Source organism: Pleurodeles waltl, chromosome 12 (assembly GCF_031143425.1).
Source record: "Pleurodeles waltl isolate 20211129_DDA chromosome 12, aPleWal1.hap1.20221129, whole genome shotgun sequence".
Lineage (NCBI taxonomy): Eukaryota > Metazoa > Chordata > Amphibia > Caudata > Salamandridae > Pleurodeles > Pleurodeles waltl.
The window spans coordinates 32,633,666-32,656,899 of record NC_090451.1 but is presented as its reverse complement, the minus strand read 5'-3'; the positions used below and the strand labels follow the sequence as shown (position 1 = coordinate 32,656,899).

Here is a 23,234-nt window from a genome sequence, read left to right as displayed (position 1 = left end):
TGATTTCAGCCACCAAGGTTAGAGAGTGTTTGAGAATGGGGTTGTCATGTCTGAAATAGGCGAAGCAGCATTTGCTTTTGACACCCGTGCATGACGGCCGGCACTTGCAACAGTGCATCAAAACAATGAGCAAATAACACCATGTTGCAGCTCTACACATGTCTTCCAACGGCCTATGGAGAATGAAAGCTTCCTTTTGAGGCACACCTACAGTTGTCATGTAAAATTAGATAAAGGGGCAGTTTACTGCTAAAAGAATTTGGAGTGGCCAACTCTCCTACCAGTCTGCTTCCTGGAAGCTACACCCTCCTATTAGCGGTTACCCGGGCATTCTTTAGAAAAGTCCAGGATAAGCTTACGTTGATGCAACAATTGGTTTATGAAATCTACAACTCAGAAACTAAAACTAAAGCTGTTAACTGCTTATTCAAAAGAGGGTGAAACGGCCATGACTGCACAGTCACAAAAGTCTAGTGTACCATCTGGGAGAACTCACGTGCATCTCCAGGCCCCAATGTCCCTTGGCCGCAAGCAGCGCATCGAGGAGAGGTCGCGTAGCACTTTCCTTCAGCTGGTCGTCTCCACTGATAACATAGGAGGAAGACCGAACTCTCCTGAAGAACTCCTCTTGCACAGTCTTGATGCTAAACCCACTGGGGATGTAGGCCAGATCCACATACACAGGTGGTCCCGGGGGTGGGCTGGAAGGCACCGCTGACTTGCTGGCAGAAGTAGAGGAAGCTGAAAGCGGTCACAAGCAGTTAAACAACTGAAACAAGACAAAAGAACACAGTAGCACTGGTGACAAACCACTAGACGTCCTAAGCACTGGCCAGAGCTCCAGGAAGATATTTTCAAGATCACTCTAGACACAGTGTGTTAGGAGTTCTTCTGCACTGAACACATCACAAACTACCCACTTTATCCAATAACAATCCCCCAAACCAAACATATCTTAATTTATACTGTACAACGCACAAATGACAAAAGGTCAATTTTCTGCAACACCTTGGCACATCTCATCCACCTCCACAGCCAAACATGAAGACTGAGAAACAATCTTGAAACACTGCACCATCTAGAACATACATGGCAAGACAATACATCCCTACAACTGTAAACCTCCCAAAACGAACAGGCAACAGTAGTCTGACTTATTTAGTACAACATAGGAATCAATCATTTATACTAGTAAATATATTAAATCTAAGATTGCAGAATGCGACAGAAGTTCAGGGATTGTTCATTACAAATGAAGACATGGCAGGGCAAAGGAGACCATGAACTCCTTTAAGGGAAGGACCTATCCTTTCAAACAAGAGTGCTTCAGGGCAGCACTGGATTCACCCTTCCCAGCCTTCCTCATGTTACTATTTGATCAACTCCATGAACCCTTCAAAAGTTAGAAGACAGAATCTTGTGGTCTTCAATAGACAAGCTGGGAGAAGTGATCGGACACGAATCTCATTCACACCACCTCAAAATTCAGCTCTTCACTTGTTGTCCGAGAATGACTGGAGTTCTTTCAGTGATCCAGCAGTGCTAAAATCACTTTGCACTACAGTTTTAGTTCTGCAGTGTGCAGAGAGCTTTGGCAGCTCCTCCAATCCCTGTCCATGGACATTCACATACAAAGGACTATGCCCATGAAATGCCACCAATGCCCTCAGCCCTCCCACTACATTCAACAAGTTCAGGAAAAGACTAGATTTCTGCTGGACCAGGAGGAAGCCGGATCGTCCGAGTCTCCCGAGAGGAATACGTTTCCACGAACCGCACATCCTGCAGCTCAGGTGTTACTTCACCAGAGCAGCCAACCACTGAGATTTTTATAGAATAGAGGTGTATTTTGCTGAAGTCTCTCCAGTACTAAGCCTCAGTATCTCACACTTCATACCACTCTGGAACCCAGTAACACCTCGCCTTCCCAGAGGTGTGTGTAGTGCTTTCAGCTAGTCTGCATTGGAAAGAGGGTCACAGGTGAGAGGAGCTACAGATTTTTGGGCTTGTCTATATTTGGCAACATTTACAACACAGAGGACAATATTTTGAAGTTTCAGAGGTTCTGGAGGGAAAACGTTAGCTTGGTAACTGAGCTTTCAAGATCACAAGTGCCCAGACTCTCATGCAGGCCCTGTGGGGTCGCCATCCATCTAAAGGACAGTCTGGAGCATTGGGTTTATGTCCTTCCGCAGGCCACAATGCAGAACACCGCCGCAGCATACTTAAGAGAATGCAGTAGTCCTTATGGCCATTGAAGGAGCATGCTCACTCTCACTCCTGCAACCCCGCTGGAAGGGCATGGTTAGAGAAGATGTTTAATTCTTCCCATCAGTACCGGTAGAAGAGACTCCCATGGACCATGCTTTTCCTACTGTTAAAAAAAACACCTTCTGCTCACATCCTTCCCTCCAGCCACCACAAGCTTCTGGAAAGTAGTGCTGAGAGAGAAAACAAGCTTCCGGCAAAAGCTAAAATAAGTCGGGCAGAAACAAAGGCACTGAGGGATGCAACGGATGAATGGACTAGAGCATGAGGTTGGCTATAAAAACCCAATGTATGGCAGAAGGAGCGTAGAAACATAACAATGGTGACAAAAGCACTCTGGGAGACTAGAGGAACGAAAGACAAAAGGGGGTAGTAAAGTTCTCTGCAAGAGGGAATCAGGGGAATGGGGAGCAAGGAAAACATCTCAAAGAAGTGTTCAAGAGTGAACTGAATGCAGACAAGTAGTGATACAAGGCAAAGTTCCTGAATGAAGTATCAGTGTGTGCTATAAAGTGGCCAGAATACAACCAACAAAAGGACCAAACAGGACTGGAGAAAACAGTCAGATCTTCTTCTAGCCTTGAAGGTGTCATGACATGTAATACTCGCCCCTACCCTAGGTTTTGAGGCTCCGCATGGATTTGGGTGTCAACTGTTTACATTAATGATCTTCCATTGCTGTGCCCAAACTGGTAAAAACTCCGCATTGAGCAGGGGTTGGCGGTTTCACAGAAAAACGAATCGCCTGCAAGCCAATGATGCCGCCAGCTACATGCAGCGGGGTATGAAGGGAAAAATCATGACAGCAAAAGAAGGAACTGACAGCTGTGATTAGCACAAGGAAGCAGGCCCTAGGCACCAATCTTGAAGGAGAAAAAAAGGATAAATGTACCAGAAAATAGGAGCAGGATGATGCACTCCCGAGAAAGGGATCAGCTAATTTAGGGATATTAGAAGCATCCTACACAAATGCCCACTGTACTCTTAAAATCAATGAAAAGAAAGGTTGCATTCCCGGACTCCAGAAGTGGCCATATAAACATTCTGGTCAAACTGTGCAATCAACATGCACTCCTTTATATTTTACAGTCTAAATCATCTTAAATCGGAAATTCTAAATACTTTAACATGTTCAGTTCTGGATTATGTTATTAACCTGCATTACTTCTGCCAAGCTCTGTAAGAGTTTGAAGACTGCTACTATTTCCCCAAGCCCTTTTGCTTGCTTTTATGAAATGTTTTGAATATCATTTGTAGATTGTGTAGCCTTCAGTCTTAGGTGTCAACAGCAGTTGCTTTTCTCCATTTCAAACTGTGGAAGAACAGCCTTTAAGCACCAACGTTGCTCATCAGTGAACACATCCAGGATATAAACCTGACTGCCTTGCAACACTCCAAGATTACCTGAAGCTGTCTAGGATGAAAAAGTAGCCATTTCGCCTGTTGGCAATAAGTAACAGTATTAGAAACTCAGGCAACAGACTTTATGGCGAACTCTACAGCAAGTAACCCAAGAAATACTGCACCTCCGCAAAACCTGGACGTTGTTTTGGCATGGCAAAGGAGAACCTTTGGTGTCAAAGATGTGGCTATAAAATGTATGAATGTTTTGGACTCAGGAAGAACGTTTCTCAAACGAGGAGGTACTCCAGCTTTTCATATGGATTAACAGGGTAAGTGTGCAGACCGCCAAAACTAGAAGCCGCCTATCACAACAGAGTTTATCCAAAGACAGTGGGCGCCAGCAAAAGCTGTAAACTTGCAGACGGGTCATTTATCTCTGGCATGAGGACCAAGCATACCCAAGGCCAGGAGTACCAACTAAACCCCATATCTTATTTTAGCAATAATTAAAGCACTCTGGAGCTCTGCAAGTGGGAGAAGGCTTGGTTTATATATTGGACAATATTATTTAATTCCTTGCATCCTTCTTAAGCCCATAGCAGGGGAAGGTTGATCTCTGAAAAAGATTTAACAAAAGAAGCCACAAGGTAATGAAAGCACTTCAAGTCAGAGGTAACTTTCGAAGATGGCCGCCCAGCTTAATAGTACCTGGAGTCGCCTGACGTTTCATCTACAATGTCAACCACCAGAAGGAGGAATGTCACATTCTTGCAGCAAAGATGACATTTGCAACTTTACAAAACCAAAGGCCCAGGCAAGTCCTGCGACTTAAAGCTTAAGTGTTAATGATTATATGAAGTGACACCCAAGGACTTCCTAAGCAGGTTATGAGCAGCAAAGAGACTCCTGCAAGGTGCAAAAGTTGTGGGTTCAAGTATGAGACGTGGTTGGCCCAATCGGCAAAACCGGGCAAAAGCCAATCCTTCGCCGGCTGCCATCGCCACTGGCCAAGACTGGTCTTAATTGGCAACAGCAGGTGAGGTACTCCTCCATGTGGAATTCCAGACCTACTGCACAGCTTAGGTGAGAACAGTGCCATGAAGATCTAGTCAACATCACGCACATTACTTAAGTGTTCCAAGAGTGGGACATTTCTGTCCCTGGAATTTTTGGAGAAGGATCAGGTTTTGTCGATCAGTGTGCATTCAATCAAGCCAATAAAGCATTACAGCGTAACACTGATGTTGCATGTTCTTTAACAGCGCCTTGCAGGGCTGCAATACAAAGAGCCCGGATCTGCTGTTGACCAAAGTGATAAACAGAACATTCTGTAGAGCACTCACTACAAGCTACTCACTCACTACAAGCTACTCTCAGCTCTTTCAGGCTAATGCATTAGACAGGCTCCAGATCACTGCCCAACTACTCAGCCCATCTGTGACAGCACAATCTGCCTCAAAGATCAGAGTCCCCACTACTCAGAGCACTAATCTGACTGGGAGATATACCTTTGGGTTTCTTGTGCCTCTCAGACCTCCTCAGCCCCCAGCAGCATTACTTACGCCCATCAGGCAGGCTTTGGTACTATCTGCGTTGGGGATTACCAAGTCGCTCATTACTTGTAACACTAATCTCCTGCGTGGGACATAAACCTGTAGGTCTCAGTTGCTGTTCGTACCGCTCTTCCTTGATGAGCCCCACATAAGGTGCTTCATTAGCAGTCTATGGAAAGGGGCATCAGAGTATTTTTTTTCTTCTTTTGTGTGTTTTTTCACCCTTCATAACTGATATGTAGCATATTTATAATGTTTTTGTAACTTTGAGGAGATGCCTCATAGGTGATCCACCTCTCAAGGAGAGGGCATCAGCCTGACCCTCTACTACACAAGTCAGCTGTGGAGGGGGTGAGCCAAAACTATACTGGGCTGAGGACCGAAGGCAAGTACTCTACACAGCTCCCTTACAGTGGCACACAAGGGAGACATGATCTTAGCAGCTGGGAGTACCGAAGGCACTTTAAGCTGAAGCCCAGGGTTTTACCTGGTCAGGTAAAGTAGCAGACAGGTCTGATGGTCATGTAGGCCACGGGACCTGCGTGAAGAATCAATATGCCACAGCGGTTCTGCTGTGGCGCTGACGGTAGCGTGTGCAAGTAAACACACATCGCAGGACGTGGACGCTTTCAGTATAGGTTTGAGCTCCAATTACAATTACTTTTCCAGTGAGGCTTACGCTGCCACATGTGGAATAGAGATTGTAGGAGATGAGTAAGGGGCCACACATTACACAACAAGGAATTATGCGCGCCGTCCATTCATACATAGTACTGTTTTCCTGAAATGCATCAACGAGTTGGTTATTCGATGCACACATTCTACTGGAAATGAATACAAGAGTACGTGAAATCTAAACATTGGATTCCGCTTTAAATGAGAGGCTCTACTTCGAAATTGTGGAAATTAACCATCCTAATCGGGGATAATAAGTGAGCCCCATAGAAGTGTATAACACCGAAATTAATCAGTTCACAATATAAAATAAAGCTGGACAGGGCCACACTGGGGGTGCGTACCTCTAACTGAATTTGAAAATTGGCTTAGAGACAGTCTGTATTAAAATGTGCAGCTTGGTGGGGGTGGGAGGGGGGGGGGGACCACAAATTTCTGTCAGCCTCTTTACATCCCAGGGACACTTTGGCCCTTAAAAAAGGTACCTTCTGAGACCGATCATTAGCTCGGGGTATCGAGAGCCATCCACTTGAGTGATGGACTGGTTGGCCACTGTACTGCACGCATGAGCAGCTTAGACAACCATCTGTAACCCTGTACCTGTTGTGAGCTGGTTAATGTTCTTTTTGCAGGCCTGCTATTGTGGCAATCTCTGGTGTGACATGCATTCATGAGCCAGAATGATGCAATATTGTGCTCACGCACCGACGTACCTTCATGTAAACTGATGTGTACCCCACTTGTAAGCAAGTTCTGCTCCGTTTTCTCTTTTTTTTTATATAACAGAAAATAAAACATAAGTATTATAATAATTAATTTGGGGAAGAAAAGAAAAGCCACTGTTGACAGCAATGAAACCGCTAACGCTTCTCCGGCGGTTAGAGCGTTTTTCCACTAAGTGGCTAAGCTAGGTGATTACATGAGAACATCTCCTTGCCCAAGCTTACAAGAAAAAAAAAAGAAAAAAAAACAAAAAAAAACAAAGGAAAATGTTACTTACCCTGTAAGCATCTGTTTATATCATGTAGTGCGGTTCATTCTTGTGCTCTACATACTGCTGCCATCTACTGGTGGGCTCGGACACTTGCAAGCTGCTTTTCTCCAAAGTAGCAAACGTGCGGATTCCACCTTCGAGCCACCAGGGGCCTGGGCACCCACTCCATCTTAGATTGTTCCTTTGCACAGCAGATGGGAATGTGCGTGGAGTGTCGAGCAAGGTTAGCCTGACACCACGTGTATTGAGAAGAATGCAGAAGAGATGTGCCGTCATTACAAGCTTCAGGGGAGGTGGGGGGTGCATGTCAATCCTCAAGGCAACAGACTACAAACCGGTGCTTACGGAGAAGGCAACATTCTCCATTCACGGCATGCGTGGCTGTAAATACGCAAGCTCCGTACAGCACTGCCCACCTTAAGCGTGGCTAGTAAGTAAGTGATGCACACGCAGACGTCTGGCGACCCCTGGCCTGCTGGCGGGCCTATATGTGCACACAAAGCCCGGTAAAGTGTGCGGTGCTGGCCTAGATGCTGCTTTGCAGACAGCTAAGCAGAATGTCCTCCAAGAATGCCATGGTTGTCTCTGGGGGCGGTAGACTAACTCTTTGCTTTGTGGTAACAAGTTTGGAGGCTCGACTACCCTATCTTGGTATACACCATGCTTTGAAATGAGGTGATCGTTGTAGGATTTTGGGAATATAAATAGCTGGTCAGACTACTAAGGGGCTTTATCCCAGCAACGTAATACACAAGAGCTCCTAACATCTCGCGTGGGTGGAGCAGTTCCTGCTACTGAATCCAAATGCGGAAAGAAGGCTGAGGCTCTCTGGCTTGATTGGGGTGAAAAGGTGATATCACGGGGAGAAACTTAGGACTGGTCCGGAGAACAGGAGTGAGTGAGTGAGTGAATAAATGAATCTTTCCAGGGGAGAGCATGCAGTTTGCTAATGCTTCGCACGGAAGTTATGGCCACTAAGAAAGCCACCCTCTCCAAAGAGAAGTATGAGGGTACGAAGGGTGGCTCTATGAATGAGCCTCGCGAGGACATGGTCCCAAAAGATGGAGGAGGTATTTCAGAAGGTGTGACCCTCTTAAGACCTTTCATGAAACCCTTGACCGCTAGGATTCCAAAGAGCAACCAATGGCTCAGGTTTTGCACGTAGATTGATTCAGCAGTTAAGTATAGGCGATGCAGGACTTCTGCAGGTGTCTAAGACCGCAGATGGTGCCCCAAACAGCCTTTAGGGGGTCCTGGTTTTTGAAAATGTAGTAGAGGACAAACCTTTACTACTCTGCCGCATTACAGGCCTGTATGATGGTCCTATGCGCTGCCCACAAAACGGTCATGAATTCAGGAGATTTAGGTAGCCAACTCTTGGACCTAAACACTAGATTGCTAGGTTGAGCTATCTGCAGTCCTGGTGTTTTCATCTGGCTTTCTCTTTGTCTGAGAAGGTTCCGAGTGGCAGCTCCTCAAAAGGACGGAGGCAGTGGTCTCCAAACTTTAGTGCCGCACCCACCGCCCCCCTCCCCTCAACTAGAAAAATAAAAATCATTGGGCCCCCCTCAGAATTTCTCAATTATTTGTTAAAGATTGCAATGTTTAAATAGGTCTATACCTATTTAAACATTGCAGTTAAGTATGGATACCTTTTTAAAAAATGCAATAACATGCTTCTGCTTAAAACTAAGGCCTGTTATCTGCAGAATACTTCTTTTGGCCAGACTCTGGTGCCCCCCCTGGGATCACTTGAGGCCCCCCAGTTTGAAGACCTCCGGACGGAGGGGATATCTCCAGGATGAGCATGAAGTACCAAGTATGCGTGGTGCAAGAGGGAGCCACCAGGATTAGCATCAGATGGCTCATGTTTAGCCCCACATATGGGAGGACTAAGCATCTGGCAGTGGAGTTTGCCATCCTGAAAATTCAAAATGCTCAAACAGGTGTATTTGTCGGGTGCCCTAATGCTGGAAGTACTTTTGTAGGACAAGTGGTGGAGTTACCGCTTGTGGACCTGTCGATGCATTCTTCTGAGCAGGTCTGCAAAGTTGTTGACTAGAGAGCACGCGTGCTGCCCTGTTTCTGTAGCCAGCACATGGCTGTCAATCCGTCAGTCTTGCTGATAACTACATTCCCTTGAATGATCTCAAAGAAGGCTTTGGGGGCTAGGCATATAGCCAGCAATTTTAAGTAGCTGATATGGAGGCCTGTGCGTTGCGCAGTCCATGGTCATGGAGGAGAGATGCGTGTCCCAGCCTGGAAGAGACTTCCATGGTAATGGTCACCTGCAGAATAGGATCTGAGAAAGGACTGCTCAGCAACAAGTTGTTGCTGTTCTACCAATGCAGAGAGCAGCAAGTACTGGCCTGAACTGTGAGCATTGCCTACTGAGGCACTCTTGTAGGGTGGGGTGAAAATCGAGCCTGGTATGGGGTACAACAGACGCACAAGGCCATCTTTCCAGGAGGATCATCATGGTTTTGACCAGGAGTTGATGACTGGGCCGGCAGCTACTGGAGCGCCATTGCTGGCTGGGTCTGGCTTTCCCTATTACTCGGTTTGGCAATGAACCCAGAAAGACTGATCTATCTAGGGTGGAGGTAGGACTTGGTGGCATTTAGGGTGAATACCAAACTCTGAAGCAGCAAAGGCACTGCTGCCTGCCATCCATCAGCTAATCGTGCCCTTCCTTCGTAGGACCATTCTGCAGGGTTGTTTATGCCATTATTCCCTTACAGCCTGCATTATCCGGTGGAGACTGTCTGAAGGGCATGAGAAGGCTCCCGGTGTCCAGGACATTGCCAACCATCTGAAGCATTCCGGTGAAGTGGTGCAACAAAGTCATTGAAACAGGGACTTCTGAAAGCATAGTTATCAAACTTATACCATGATGGCTTGATGTAAGGAAATGCCTCCTTGGCATGGTTACCCCCTGACTTTTTGCCTTTGCTGATGTCAAGTTATGATTTGAAAGTGTGCTGAGGCCTGCTAACCAGGCCCCAGCACCAGTGTTCTTTCCCTAAAACTGTACCTTTGTCTCCACAATTGGCATACCCTGGCATCCAGGTAAGTCCCTTGTAACTGGTACCCCTGGTACCAAGGGCCCTGTTGCCAGGGAAGGTCTCTAAGGGCTGCAGCATGTCTTATGCCACCCTGGAGACCCCTCACTCAGCACAGACCCACTGCTTGCCAGCTTGTGTGTGCTGGTGGGGAGAAAATGACTAAGTCGACATGGCACTCCCCTCAGGGTGCCATGCCAACCTCACACTGCCTATGGCATAGATAAGTCACCCCTCTAGCAGGCCTTCCAGCCCTAAGGCAGGGTGCACTATACCACAGGTGAGGGCATAGGTGCATGAGCACTATGCCCCTACAGTGTCTAAGCAAAACCTTAGACATTGTAAGTGCAGGGTAGCCATAAGAGTATATGGTCTGGGAGTCTGTCATACACAAACTCCACAGCACCATAATGGCTACACTGAAAACTGGGAAGTTTGGAATCAAACTTCTCAGCACAATAAATGCACACTGATGCCAGTGTACATTTTATTGTGAAATACACCCAGAGGGCATCTTAGATGCCCCCTGAAAACATACCCGACTTCGTGTGGGCGGACTAGTTTCACCAGCCTGCCACACACCAGACATGTTGCTGGCCACATGGGGAGAGTGCCTTTGTCACTCTGTGGCTAGTAACACAGCCTGTACTGGGTGGAGGTGCTTCTCACCTCCCCCTGCAGGAACTGTAACACCTGGCGGTGAGCCTCAAAGGCTCACCCCTTTGTTACAAGCGCCAAAGGGCATCCCAGCTAGTGGAGATGCCCGCCCCCTCCGGCCACGGCCCCACTTTTGGCGGCAAGGCCGGAGGAGATAATGAGAAAAACAAGGAGGAGTCACTGGCCAGTCAGGACAGCCCCTAAGGTGTCCTGAGGTGAGGTGACTGACTTTTAGAAATCCTCCATCTTGCAGATGGAGGATTCCCCCAATAGGGATAGGAATGTGCCCCCCTCCCCTTGGGAGGAGGCACAAAGAGGGTGTACCCACCCTCAGGGCTAGTAGCCATTGGCTACTAACCCCCCAGACCTAAACACACCCCTAAATTGAGTATTTAGGGGGCCCCAGAACCTAGGAAAACAGATTCCTGCAACCTAGGATGAAGAAGGACTGCTGATCTGAAGCCCTGCAGAGAAGACGGAGACACCAACTACTTTGGCCCCAGCCCTACCGGCCTGTCTCCCCACTTCGAGAGAAACTGCAACAGCGACGCGCTCCCCAGGGTCCAGCGACCTCTGAAGCCTCAGAGGACTACTCTGCATCTAAAAGGACCAAGAACTCCTGAGGACAGCGGCCCTGTTCCAAAGAAACCAAAACTTGCAACAAAGAAACAACTTTAAAAAGGACTCCACGTTTCCCGCCGGAAGCGTGAGACTTTCCACTCTGCACCTGACGCCCCCGGCTCGACCTGCGGAGAAACAACACTACAGGGAGGACTCCCCGGCGACTGCAAGCCCGTGAGTAGCCAGAGTTGACCCCCCCGAGCCCCCACAGCGATGCCTGCAGAGGGAAACCAGAGGCTCCCCCTGACCATGACTGCCTGCTTCCAAGATCCCGACGCCTGGTAAAGACACTGCACCCGTAGCCCCCAGGACCTGAAGGATCAGACCTCCAGTGCAGGAGCGACCCCCAGGTGGCCCTCTCCCTTGCCCAGGTGGTGGCTACCCCGAGGAGCCCCCCCCCTTGCCTGCTTCGCTGAAGAGACCCCTGGGTCTCCCATTGAAACCTATTGCAAACCCGACACCTGTTTGCACTCTGCACCCGGCCGCCCCCGTGCCGCTGAGGGTGTACTTTTTGTGCTGACTGGTGTTCCCCCCCCGGTGCCCTACAAAACCCCCCTGGTCTGCCCTCCGAAGTCGCGGGTACTTATCTGCTGGCAGACTGGAACCGGGGCACCCCCTTCTCCATTGAAGTCTATGCGTTTTGGGCACCACTTTGACCTCTGCACCTGACCGGCCCTGAGCTGCTGGTGTGGTAACTGGGGTTGCCCTGAACCCCCAACGGTGGGCTACTTTGGACCCAGCTTTGAACCCTGTAGGTGGTTTACTTACCTGCAAAACTAACAAATACTTACCTCCCACAGGAACTGTTGAAATTTGCACTGTCTAGTTTTAAAATAGCTTATTGCCATTTTTGCCAAAACTGTACATGCTATTTTGCGGATTCAAAGTTCCTATGATACCTGAGTGAAGTACCTTTCATTTAAAGTACTGATTGTAAGTCTTGAACCTGTGGTTCTTAAAATAAACTAAGAAAATATATTTTTCTATATAAAAACCTATTGGCCTGGAATTGTCTGAGTGTGTGTTCCTCATTTATTGCCCGTGTGTGTACAACAAATGCTTAACACTACCCTCTGATAAGCCTACTGCTCGACCACACTACCACAAAATAGAGCATTAGAATTCTCTTTTTGCCACTATCTTACCTCTAAGGGGAACCCTTGGACTCTGTGCATACTATTCCTTACTTTGAAATAGTACATACAGAGCCAACTTCCTACACTTGACAAACCATGCAAGGAACACAACTACTGAGCCCTCGCTTTGTATGTCCAACCCAGAGAGTGTGTGAGTGAGTGTATGTATGTATGTATGTATGTATGTATGTATGTATGTATGTATGTATGGGAAGGGGAACCACAATTTGAGATTGTCAACGCCCATGTATATTGTGGACCAAAGGCAGTGTGTCAGCGCATCTCATGACTCAAAAGAAAAACAACGTCAACGTCCAAGCTCCACAATGGATGGCAGGAGATTCTACAGCCCCACGTACTACCAACAGCAGTCTACCTGCTTGTACAGTTTGAAGTATTTTGCGTTTCAAGCACTCTGTCCACATGCAGTCTTTCCAGCTGTTTCAGTGTTTCCGCACTACAGTGTGGCTCTCAGCCAAGAGCTCACTAGCCCGCTCCTCAAATCTGAATATCCTCAAACTATGGGCCTGCGCACACCTTTTGCTCATATCATACAATGGACAGTTGGGATTTCAAGAAGGAAGTCTCAATCCAGAAGTAGCAAGAATGTAGTTCAAGCAAGTACTACAAATAGAGGAATGGCTGAAGTCAACGTGAGGTCTCAAACTAGTAAATCAGCCCATCTTACGACTGCAATACAAATTAGGATTCTAGCCACACAGCTGTGCAGCAGATTGAAAGGATCAAGGCAGAGAGGGCACAACATTAATTCTAGGCTAGTACAAGCATCCATAGATATCCATGATGAGAAAGTTCTGAATAATAGCATTTACCTGCAGAATTTGGACGTCCAGACGTCAGGGAAGATTTCGCACCACCTGCCTTGCTTGCATTCCTGGCAATCGTCTGTGTCTTGGGGTCAGCACTAGGTCGAGGAGCCTTTTCAAGGTGCTCAGCCCTACTACCAAGGGATAGTCTAGAGGGCCGGTCTCCCGCTTCTCGGAATGAAGTCTGTTGAGTTTTACTCTTGTTGCCGGCTGACTGTTTGGAGTGGTCGGTTTTGGGCAGAGTGGCAGATGGAGGCTTGGAGGCTGCTTTTTTCCCTCCATCAGGCTTCACATTTTTTGTCTGCTCAGTTTGTAGGGTGTCGGGATCCACCATGCAGATTCCTGGCTGCGGAGGCAATGGGAGTGGATCCTTCATGGGTGTCGGTGGTGGGTCTTGAGACTTTCCAGAGGGTGACTTAAGCAGCTTATCAGAGTCATCATCAGAGTCCAATCCTGCATCAGCTGTGATAGACGGACAATCCTCCGTTCCAGGAGGAATATCTGAATCAGATATGGTGGGCAGAGACTCGCTCACAGAGGTTGGGGGGGTTTCCTCGCCTTGATGTCTTTTACTTAGAGAAGTCTTTTGCCCCTTACTTTGATCCAAAGGCTTTGCCAACTCCTGAGAGAGGTCACTGTCATTGGACTGATCCCTGGGACTCAAGTTCACAGAAGGAGAGATTTCAGACTTTGGGTGTTCAAACTCACAAGGCGATACTAGACACAGGTCAACCTCATGGGGAGAGCTGGAGCGAGGCCGCACTCTGTGCAGAACAGGCCCATCCAAGCCATCGCTGTCGCCGTGAGTGGCACTGTGGGACGACCGTATTGGCAAGGTCATCCCGCACTTACCGGCCAGGGCCTCCTGCTCTGGTGTAACTCCACCTGAGTAAGGTCCACTTCCATCTTCTAAGGAGGATTCACTCACAGGTGGAAGGACCTGCTCAAATGACACAGACAAAGACTCATCTACTTCTGTGGAGTGCGGCGAGCCAACTTCTGCAGGAAGTGAAGGAGTTGTTATGGTTGGCGAGATATCCGGCAGGTCATCTCGGAACGGACTTAATAAGAGACATCCTGCTTGCTTACCTTGCGAAGAGAGAGAGCTGTCCCGAGAAGACTTGGCGCCAAAGACACCACCATTATCAGAAACTTTATTTGGGTCATGAATGAGGGCATCCTTATCCAATGAACAATGTTGTCCTTCTCCAAAATTGTCGGTGGGAGACTGATGAAAAGGTGTGTGTCCAGTACTCGCCAAGCATGAGCTTGTTGGGGAAACCATTTCCACAGTCTTCTCCTCAGAGCTCCCATACAAGTCATCAGCAACATCTTGGTAAGTATTTAGCATGCCAGCTTTCACGTTTTCCAGGGATCCAATAGTAGGTGGGGTCAGATCTAAGCTCACAGCTCGATCACTCCTGGGTGTCTTTGCTAGGGGGGAGGGGGGGCAGAGGGCTTTATGAGGGCTGAGTTCCAAATGTCTAAACCGGTCTGGACTTTCCATTTCTTCATTGCCATTTTGCACACAGACGTCACCATCTAGGGCACCTCGATGATCGGAAGCCTCTCTTTTGGTCTGTTCGGAATGACCATTGCCTTGGGGAGAACGCTCTGCCTCGCTTTCTGTAGTAGTGGTGATCCCTCCGTCTGTGGATTTCTCGCTTGTTTTCTTCACTTCAGACTCTGCCACTAATTCTCTCTCCTCCTCTTTCAGCATCTCCCAAGCAGCAGTGACGTCCTCCGGGGAGGATGTGGCAGAAGCAGCACCCTCCCCTTCCTGCTCTTTACCATGTAAGGGAGGCAGAGCGGGAGTCACTTTCTTTTGTGGCTTGGATTTAGTTGTGCCAGCTACCTTGGTTGCTGGGGTACCTTCTTTCTTGAGTGACGGGTAGTCTTTTAGGGCTCCAGCTTTTGCAGGTGTCACTTTGGAGTCACCCGAAGTAGCGGAGAAAGGCCTTTTCGAGTCTTTAGCAGAGGGCTTACCTACTTTCTTAGAGTCATCTCTGGCTTTTTCCATCGTAGTATCCTTGACCTGTGGCTTGAGGTCTTTCTTTACTTCCATCTTGGACTCTTTCTTGGGTTCTCGTTTGGCATCCAGACTGCTTTCTTTCTTGAGAGGCTTCTCCTCCCGCTTCACTTCCTTCTTCTCATCCTTCTTAGTCACGGTCTTCTCTTTGGACAGTTTTGGGCGGACCTCCTGCCTAGACTTTTCTTGCAGGGGGTCTGGTTTAAGCTTGGCCTCTTTCGCCTTCTCACTTGGCCCGGTTTCCTTCGTAGTACCATTGGTCATGCCTTTGGCCCTCTCTTTGGCTGGAGTTTTCAAATCTTTCCTCTCCACTTTGGCAGGCTTCTCCTTAGGCACTGCAGTGCGGGAATCTGTGAGACTCAGTTTTGAGGCAGACTTGAGGCTCTCCTTACTGTCGGTCCTCTTCGGTTTCGGGGGCCGCTCTCCGGCCACAGATTCCAAAGCATCCAGATCTCTTCGAGCCACCACAGGATACTTCAAGAATTCTAAATGCTTCAGTTTCTCGAGACCTTCGAGAATCTTGTCCTGAGGGGTGCACCCTGGGAACAAAACTCGAATTATCTGCAGTGTGGGGTTTGCTGGGTGCCAGACCAGAAGCACACAGACTGAAGTCAAGCACTGCAAGGGAAGGTCCTGCCCTTCAGGCACGCCGTTACCACTCCAGTGCTGCATGAATAATTCCAACTCCTTGCTACCCTGCACCGGGTTTAATACATACATTTCCAGCCTCCCAACCCCCATCTTTTGTAACAAGATCACGGGCTCCACGACTGCGCTGTGAGCCCGTATTATCGGCTCAGCCTTCATGCCCAGTTTATCAAGGTACTGCAACGTCAAGCGAACCTCATCACAACTTTTCAAAACTTCTGAACTTTCTTCTACATTTTTCAGATTCTCAGGGACATTAAGGAACATGACACCAAGTTCAGGGGAGATCATATTTTTCATCCAGTCATCGCTCTGAGAGCCCTGGGAGGGATCTTCATCGAGCTCAGCTATCTTCCTCTGGAGCAAACTGTTAACACCCGGCAAACTGTCTGTTCCAACATGGGTGACTAGGATCGAATCAAGTCGCTCCAAGTGTCGCACAAACTTCCAAAATGCAGGCTTGGGACTGGAACCCCCATTGATTAAAACATTGAATCCATTCACAGCAAAGAAGGTGGAATCCCCTTGTCCGCCCGGGAAAACGTAGCAGCATGGTTTGCACATCTTCAGAAATCCCACATTGGTAGGGGGCTCCAGCATCTCAAACAGGGACTGGGGCTCCAGAGATTCAGAGAGGTATTCCGTGAACTCCTGAAGCCCCTCCATCTCGGGAAGAATAGGAGGCGGGTTGAACTTCAGCTCAATGAAGTCCTGAAGGTTGTGCTGGTGTAGATCAGAATCCTTCCAATCACCAAAGTCGGGACAGGCGACGGTCAAGCTCACTTTGGCAGAGGGGTCCGCAGAACTCAGCAAATCGCCAACCTTGGACCAGAAAAAAAGAAAATATTAAAATGTTGTGCAACATAAATATATTCCACATGACAGTGCAGAAAAGTCAATGAAGCATATGTGGAACAAATACTTGTCAGCTTTGCAAAAAAAAAAAAAAAAAAAAATCCTAAATAGTTTAAACCCACGTTTGCAAGAATTCTGGTTGCAATGACTTTCAGTACAGCCTGTAAGAATCATTTCACATGTGTGCTTCACAACAGATTTAATGCGAATATGAATACATGATGTGCTGTAGTTGCATTTCTACACAGCTTCAGACTGCTGCTGGGGCTTAGAGAGGCCTGGATAGAAGGTCAGCACGCTACAGCACGGGCGATTGGTGGATTGGAGAGTGCGGACTTGTAGGATAGCCTATGCGGGAAGTATTTAGGTGTCGTGCACGAGTGACCGGGATGATTGGGGCTTGTATTGAGACTTATGCTGCAGCTCTTGCGTACGAGGTGCAAGAAGCCTCACGAAGGCTGGAACACGCATGTTTCATTCATTTGTAGCACGCGGGGTCTGAGATGCGCATTAGGGGTTTGGCCTACGTGGTTCCTGTACTGGCATTGGTGTGGTGAGTAGGAAGCAGCCTCGCGGGGTTGCTCTGGTTTAGCTGCGCTTCGGAGTAGAGTGGCAAGGAGTAGAGAGACGGCTGTGCATGTGACCGGGGCTACCCTCCTTTACAGGGTGGAGGTTATGGTTCTTGCAGAGGACCACCCGGAGGAGAAATGACAGTGAGTAAGTAATGCAAATCAAGGTTATGTCAAGGGAAAATGCCCAATGAGGAATTATAACTCCCAAATTGTTCGCACAGACACTTGTAACCTAGAAATGAGTTGACAAAGATTATTTTCATTATGTCTGAAAGATTTTTTGGGATGTAAATTCAGGAAATTATAGGACAATAAGTTACATTACGAACTGGATTGTTTGAAAATAAGCAAAAGTTATTTAGACTAACAGTGTTGTAAACAGCACGGACAGAGAAGTGTTTCGCAAAGGTTTTTTTTTTTTTTCCTTCGGTTTGTCAGAGCTCAATTATTCTCAATGGTTTCTATTTTTGAGAGGACTAGTGTTCTCGAATCTTGACTGAGCTACGATAACTCCTTAATCAAAATTCCGCTTTAGTTTCAAAGTGACACTTGTACAACCATTGGATCAAAACTGCCCCCTAAGAACTGACAGAGAAGCAACCCATGGGCCTTCACTGGCTACAGACAGCCCTCGTAGATAATCCGCCTCCTTCGCACAGGAGGAAAGGTGAGCAAGCCAGAGACATGCACCGGGCACACAGGTGTAGAAAAAAACATTAAAATGCTTGTGTAGCTGCTAGAGTGTTTGTATATTTTCTTCTGCATTTCCTTCGACTTCCTTGGAACGACGAGGAAAGACGTCAAGGTTTTAGGTAGGGCCAGATACTGGTCTGGCCCCACAGTCCTAGTGGGAGTTCTGACCCAAAGTAACGGATGTGAACTTGCTCTTCACACCCGGATGGAAGGACGTCTCACCGTACGACTGCGCGGCGTGAAGGTGGCTCGTCACCTTGTCTAGGACACCAGTTCCTCTGCGTGACGCACGTCTTCCTGCTAGTAATGTGTCGCTTCCTCCCCACCTGCTTGGAACCTTTAGATCAGGTTCTACCTATTTTCGGGTCTGGCTGCGGTGTCCTTGGGGCTGGTGACAATGGGGTATCCCTCAGTGACACGGGTACAACAGCGGGGTACGGTGGCAAGAGCTAGGAGCAGATCTCAAATGGGAACGGACTCCCCGACAATTCTCCTCGCCTTCAGAACTGGAAATACGCATCATGGGAGGGAGCTCCCCACCAGGCAACTGTGATTTTTTTTTTTTTTTTTTTTTTTTTCACTTTTAGTGTAGAGGCCTCCAGCAAAGTACTTCTGTGCCAGGCTGGCATAAGAAGCCTAAACGCTGTCATTTACGAAATTGTATTGTTTGCTAGCCGTTTAATGATTGGCACGATTGAAACTTCAAAATGTTCTTGAATCCAAAGCAAAGATGGGCTTGTGAAGAACACCATGTCTTTCCCGAGATAGCTTGTGTTGCAAAACTGGATTCCTGCAGCCACAAGCTAACCCAGGCTTGCTTATACAAAGTGAATATGCGCTTCTGTTGTAGGAGGCTGGACTGGCTTGTAGTGAGTACCAAGGGGTACTTGCACCTTGCACCAGGCCCAGTTATCCCTTATTAGTGTATAGGGTGTCTAGCAGCTTAGGCTGATAGATAATGGTAGCTTAGCAGAGCAGCTTAGGCTGAACTAGGAGACGAGAGAAGCTCCTACAGTACCACTTAGTGTCATATGCACAATATCATAAGAAAACACAATACACAGTTATACTAAAAATAAAGGTACTTTATTTTTTTTTTGACAATATGCCAAAGTATCTCAGAGTGTACCCTCAGTGAGAGGATAGGAAATATACACAAGATATATATACACAATACAAAAAATATGCAGTATAGTCTTAGAAAACAGTGCAAACAATGTATAGTTACAATAGGATGCAATGGGGAAACATAGGGATAGGGGCAACACAAACCATATACTCCAAAAGTGGAAGGCGAACCACGAATGGACCCAAACCTATGTGACCTTGTAGAGGGTCGCTGGGACTATTAGAAAATAGTGAGAGTTAGAAAAATAACCCTCCCCAAGACCCTGAAAAGTGAGTGCAAAGTGCACTAAAGTTCCCCTAAGGACAAAGAAGTCGTGTTAGAGGAATAATGCAGGAAAAACACAAACCAGCAATGCAACAACTGTGGATTTCCAATCTAGGGTACCTGTGGAACAAGGGGACCAAGTCCAAAAGTCACAAGCAAGTCGGAGATGGGCAAATGCCCAGGAAATGCCAGCTGCGGGTGCAAAGAAGCTTCTACTGGACAGAAGAAGCTGAGGTTTCTGCAGGAACGAAAAGGGCTAGAGACTTCCCCTTTGGTGGACGGATCCCTCTCGCCGTGGAGAGTCGTGCAGAAGTGTTTTCCCGCCGAAAGAACGCCAACAAGCCTTGCTAGCTGCAAATCGTGCGGTTAGCGTTTTTGGACGCTGCTGAGGCCCAGGAGGGACCAGGAGGTCGCAAATTGGACCAGCAGAGAGAGGGGACGTCGAGCAAGACAAGGAGCCCTCTCTGAAGCCGGTAGCACCCGGAGAAGTGCCAGAAACAGGCACTACGAGGATGCGTGAAACAGTGCTCGCCGAAGTTGCACAAAGGAGTCCCACGTCGCCGGAGACCAACTTAGAAAGTCGTGCAATGCAGGTTAGAGTGCCGTGGACCCAGGCTTGGCTGTGCACAAAGGATTTCCGCCGGAAGTGCACAGGGGCCGGAGTAGCTGCAAAGTCGCGGTTCCCAGCAATGCAGCCCAGCGAGGTGAGGCAAGGACTTACCTCCACCAAACTTGGACTGAAGAGTCACTGGACTGTGGGGGTCACTTGGACAGAGTCGCTGGATTCGAGGGACCTCGCTCGTCGTGCTGAGAGGAGACCCAAGGGACCGGTAATGCAGCTTTTTGGTGCCTGCGGTTGCAGGGGGAAGATTCCGTCGACCCACGGGAGATTTCTTCGGAGCTTCTGGTGCAGAGAGGAGGCAGACTACCCCCACAGCATGCACAAGCAGGAAAACAGTCGAGAAGGCGGCAGGATCAGCGTTACAGAGTTGCAGTAGTCGTCTTTGCTACTATGTTGCAGGTTTGCAGGCTTCCAGCGCGGTCAGCAGTCGATTCCTTATCAGAAGGTGAAGAGAGAGATGCAGAGGAACTCGGATGAGCTCTTGCATTCGTTATCTAAAGTTTCCCCAGAGACAGAGACCCTAAATAGCCAGAAAAGAGGGTTTGGCTACCTAGGAGAGAGGATAGGCTACTAACACCTGAAGGAGCCTATCAGAAGGAGTCTCTGACGTCACCTGGTGGCACTGGCCACTCAGAGCAGTCCAGTGTGCCAGCAGCACCTCTGTTTCCAAGATGGCAGAGGTCTGGAGCACACTGGAGGAGCTCTGGACACCTCCCAGGGGAGGTGCAGGTCAGGGGAGTGGTCACTCCCCTTTCCTTTGTCCAGTTTCGCGCCAGAGCAGGGGCTAAGGGGTCCCTGAACCGGTGTAGACTGGCTTATGCAGAATTGGGCACATTTGTGCCCAACAAAGCATTTCCAGAGGCTGGGGGAGGCTACTCCTCCCCTGCCTTCACACCATTTTCCAAAGGGAGAGGGTGTCACACCCTCTCTCAGAGGAAGTTCTTTGTTCTGCCATCCTGGGCCAGGCCTGGCTGGACCCCAGGAGGGCAGATGCCTGTCTGAGGGGTTGGCAGCAGCAGCAGCTGCAGTGAAACCCCAGGAAGGGCAGTTTGGCAGTACCAGGGTCTGTGCTACAGACCACTGGGATCATGGGATTGTGCCAACTATGCCAGGATGGCATAGAGGGGGCAATTCCATGATCATAGACATGTTACATGGCCATATTCGGAGTTACCATTGTGAAGCCACATATAGGTAGTGACCTATATGTAGTGCACGCGTGTAATGGTGTCCCCGCACTCACAAAGTTCAGGGAATTGACTCTGAACAATGTGGGGGCACCTTGGCTAGTGCCAGGGTGCCCTCACACTAAGTAACTTTGCACCTAACCTTTACCAGGTAAAGGTTAGACATATAGGTGATTTATAAGTTACTTAAGTGCAGTGTAAAATGGCTGTGAAATAACGTGGACGTTATTTCACTCAGGCTGCAGTGGCAGGCCTGTGTAAGAATTGTCAGAGCTCCCTATGGGTGGCAAAAGAAATGCTGCAGCCCATAGGGATCTCCTGGAACCCCAATACCCTAGGTACCTCAGTACCATATACTAGGGAATTATAAGGGTGTTCCAGTAAGCCAATGTAAATTGGTAAAAATAGTCACTAGCCTGTTAGTGACAATTTGGAAAGAAATGAGAGAGCATAACCACTGAGGTTCTGATTAGCAGAGCCTCAGTGAGACAGTTAGGCACCACACAGGGAACACATACATATAGGCCACAAACTTATGAGCACTGGGGTCCTGACTAGCAGGGTCCCAGTGACACATAACAAACATACTGAAAACATAGGGTTTTTACTATGAGCACTGGGCCCTGGCTAGCAGGATCCCAGTGAGACAGTGAAAACACCCTGACATACACTCACAAACAGGCCCTTAGTGGGGGTAACAAGGCTAGAAAGAGGCTACTTTCTCACATCTGTCCCCTCAGAAAGCTCATCATGACCTTCCACGTTTGCTGTGCACCGAGGTGTCCCTTTCTTCAATCTAGTCTGTGCCAAAATTAATGCTCAGAATTTTTCCATAACAGAAGTTCACACTTCCAGACTTAGTGGAAAAATGAAACCTGAGGAAAGTCTCAGTTCGAGTGCATTGTAAGCTTCAGGGACAACACAACATCCCAAAGTGTGCGTAGCATGGGAATTTAAAATGAGCAGGTGTTACAAACCAAAGTTCCAGGAGCAGTATTTGTTGAAAAAGTTACTGCACCCACACACAAAACAACCCACCGCCCAGGAGGCCGCCACAGAAAGGGGTTCTCAAGACAAAAAAATGAAAATGCACGCCAGAAGCCGGTAGGATCTCTTTGCAAAGAGTGCCACGGAACACACAGACCTCAGGGCGGCAAACAAGCACAGCCCCCGCGGGGTGTACCACATCACCTGTGTACTCGGCAGCGGGCGTGCAGGAGCGTGAACCAGTACACGCAAGGCCTGCTGGCCCCACACATTACCTCTTTATCTGTGAAGATCTGCAAGAAGTGCCGCAGGGAAAAGTGCCCATCCTGCAGGAGCAGGTCTCCGGTTCCCTCCACGCAGGGTCCGGCCAGCACCAGCAGCTTGTGTCTGGACTGCCTGGTAATCAGGTTACACAGCTGGAAGGTGGAGAGCAACACAGTATTAATGCACAAACACTTACAGCTGCTACAGAAGCGCACAGGTCTGGTTAAAGCAAACACCGTCTATTAGTCGACAGTGCATGAGCCGATGACGGCACTTCAAGAACACTTTCAGGAAGGATTAGCCCTCTGAATGTCTGCAAGAGTTTAAGGGACAGAAAACAATCTCACAATACACAGACAATGTTTCAATCAGGCCAACGCACAGCTACACCGCGTTTCCCATCATATGTACCCACTATACAACACTCAGCGTCGAGCAAGCAATGTTTAGAAAAGAAACCAACTGCAGCTTGGGAAGCCATCTTCTAGAATGTGCTGCCACATTTCAGGTTTTAATATTGTCCTGAAAATATGCTGACCCCAGAAAACAGACTACATATATCTATATATACACACACACATACATATACACACACACATATATATATATATATATATATATATACACACACATATATATACACACACACACACACACACACACACACACACATAGACACACACACACATAGACACACACACACATAGACACACACACACATAGACACACACACATATAGACACACACACATAGACACACACACACACATAGACACACACACACACATAGACACACACACACACAGACACACACACACACATAGACACACACACACACAGACACACAC

At 48.1% G+C, this 23,234-nt stretch overlaps 1 protein-coding gene across 1 annotated transcript in view; it reads right to left on the bottom strand.

Moving 5' to 3' along the window:
• Positions 1-23,234, bottom strand: part of MAP1S (microtubule associated protein 1S) — a 100,008-nt gene that overhangs the window by 43,081 nt on the left and 33,693 nt on the right. The window contains exons 4-6 of the mRNA XM_069218694.1: positions 22,399-22,539; positions 13,144-16,636; positions 497-741 (exon numbers count right to left, since the gene is read on the bottom strand). Of these exons, the coding sequence (XP_069074795.1) occupies positions 497-741; positions 13,144-16,636; positions 22,399-22,539 (3,879 nt within the window). The remainder of the gene's footprint in view (positions 1-496; positions 742-13,143; positions 16,637-22,398; positions 22,540-23,234) is intronic.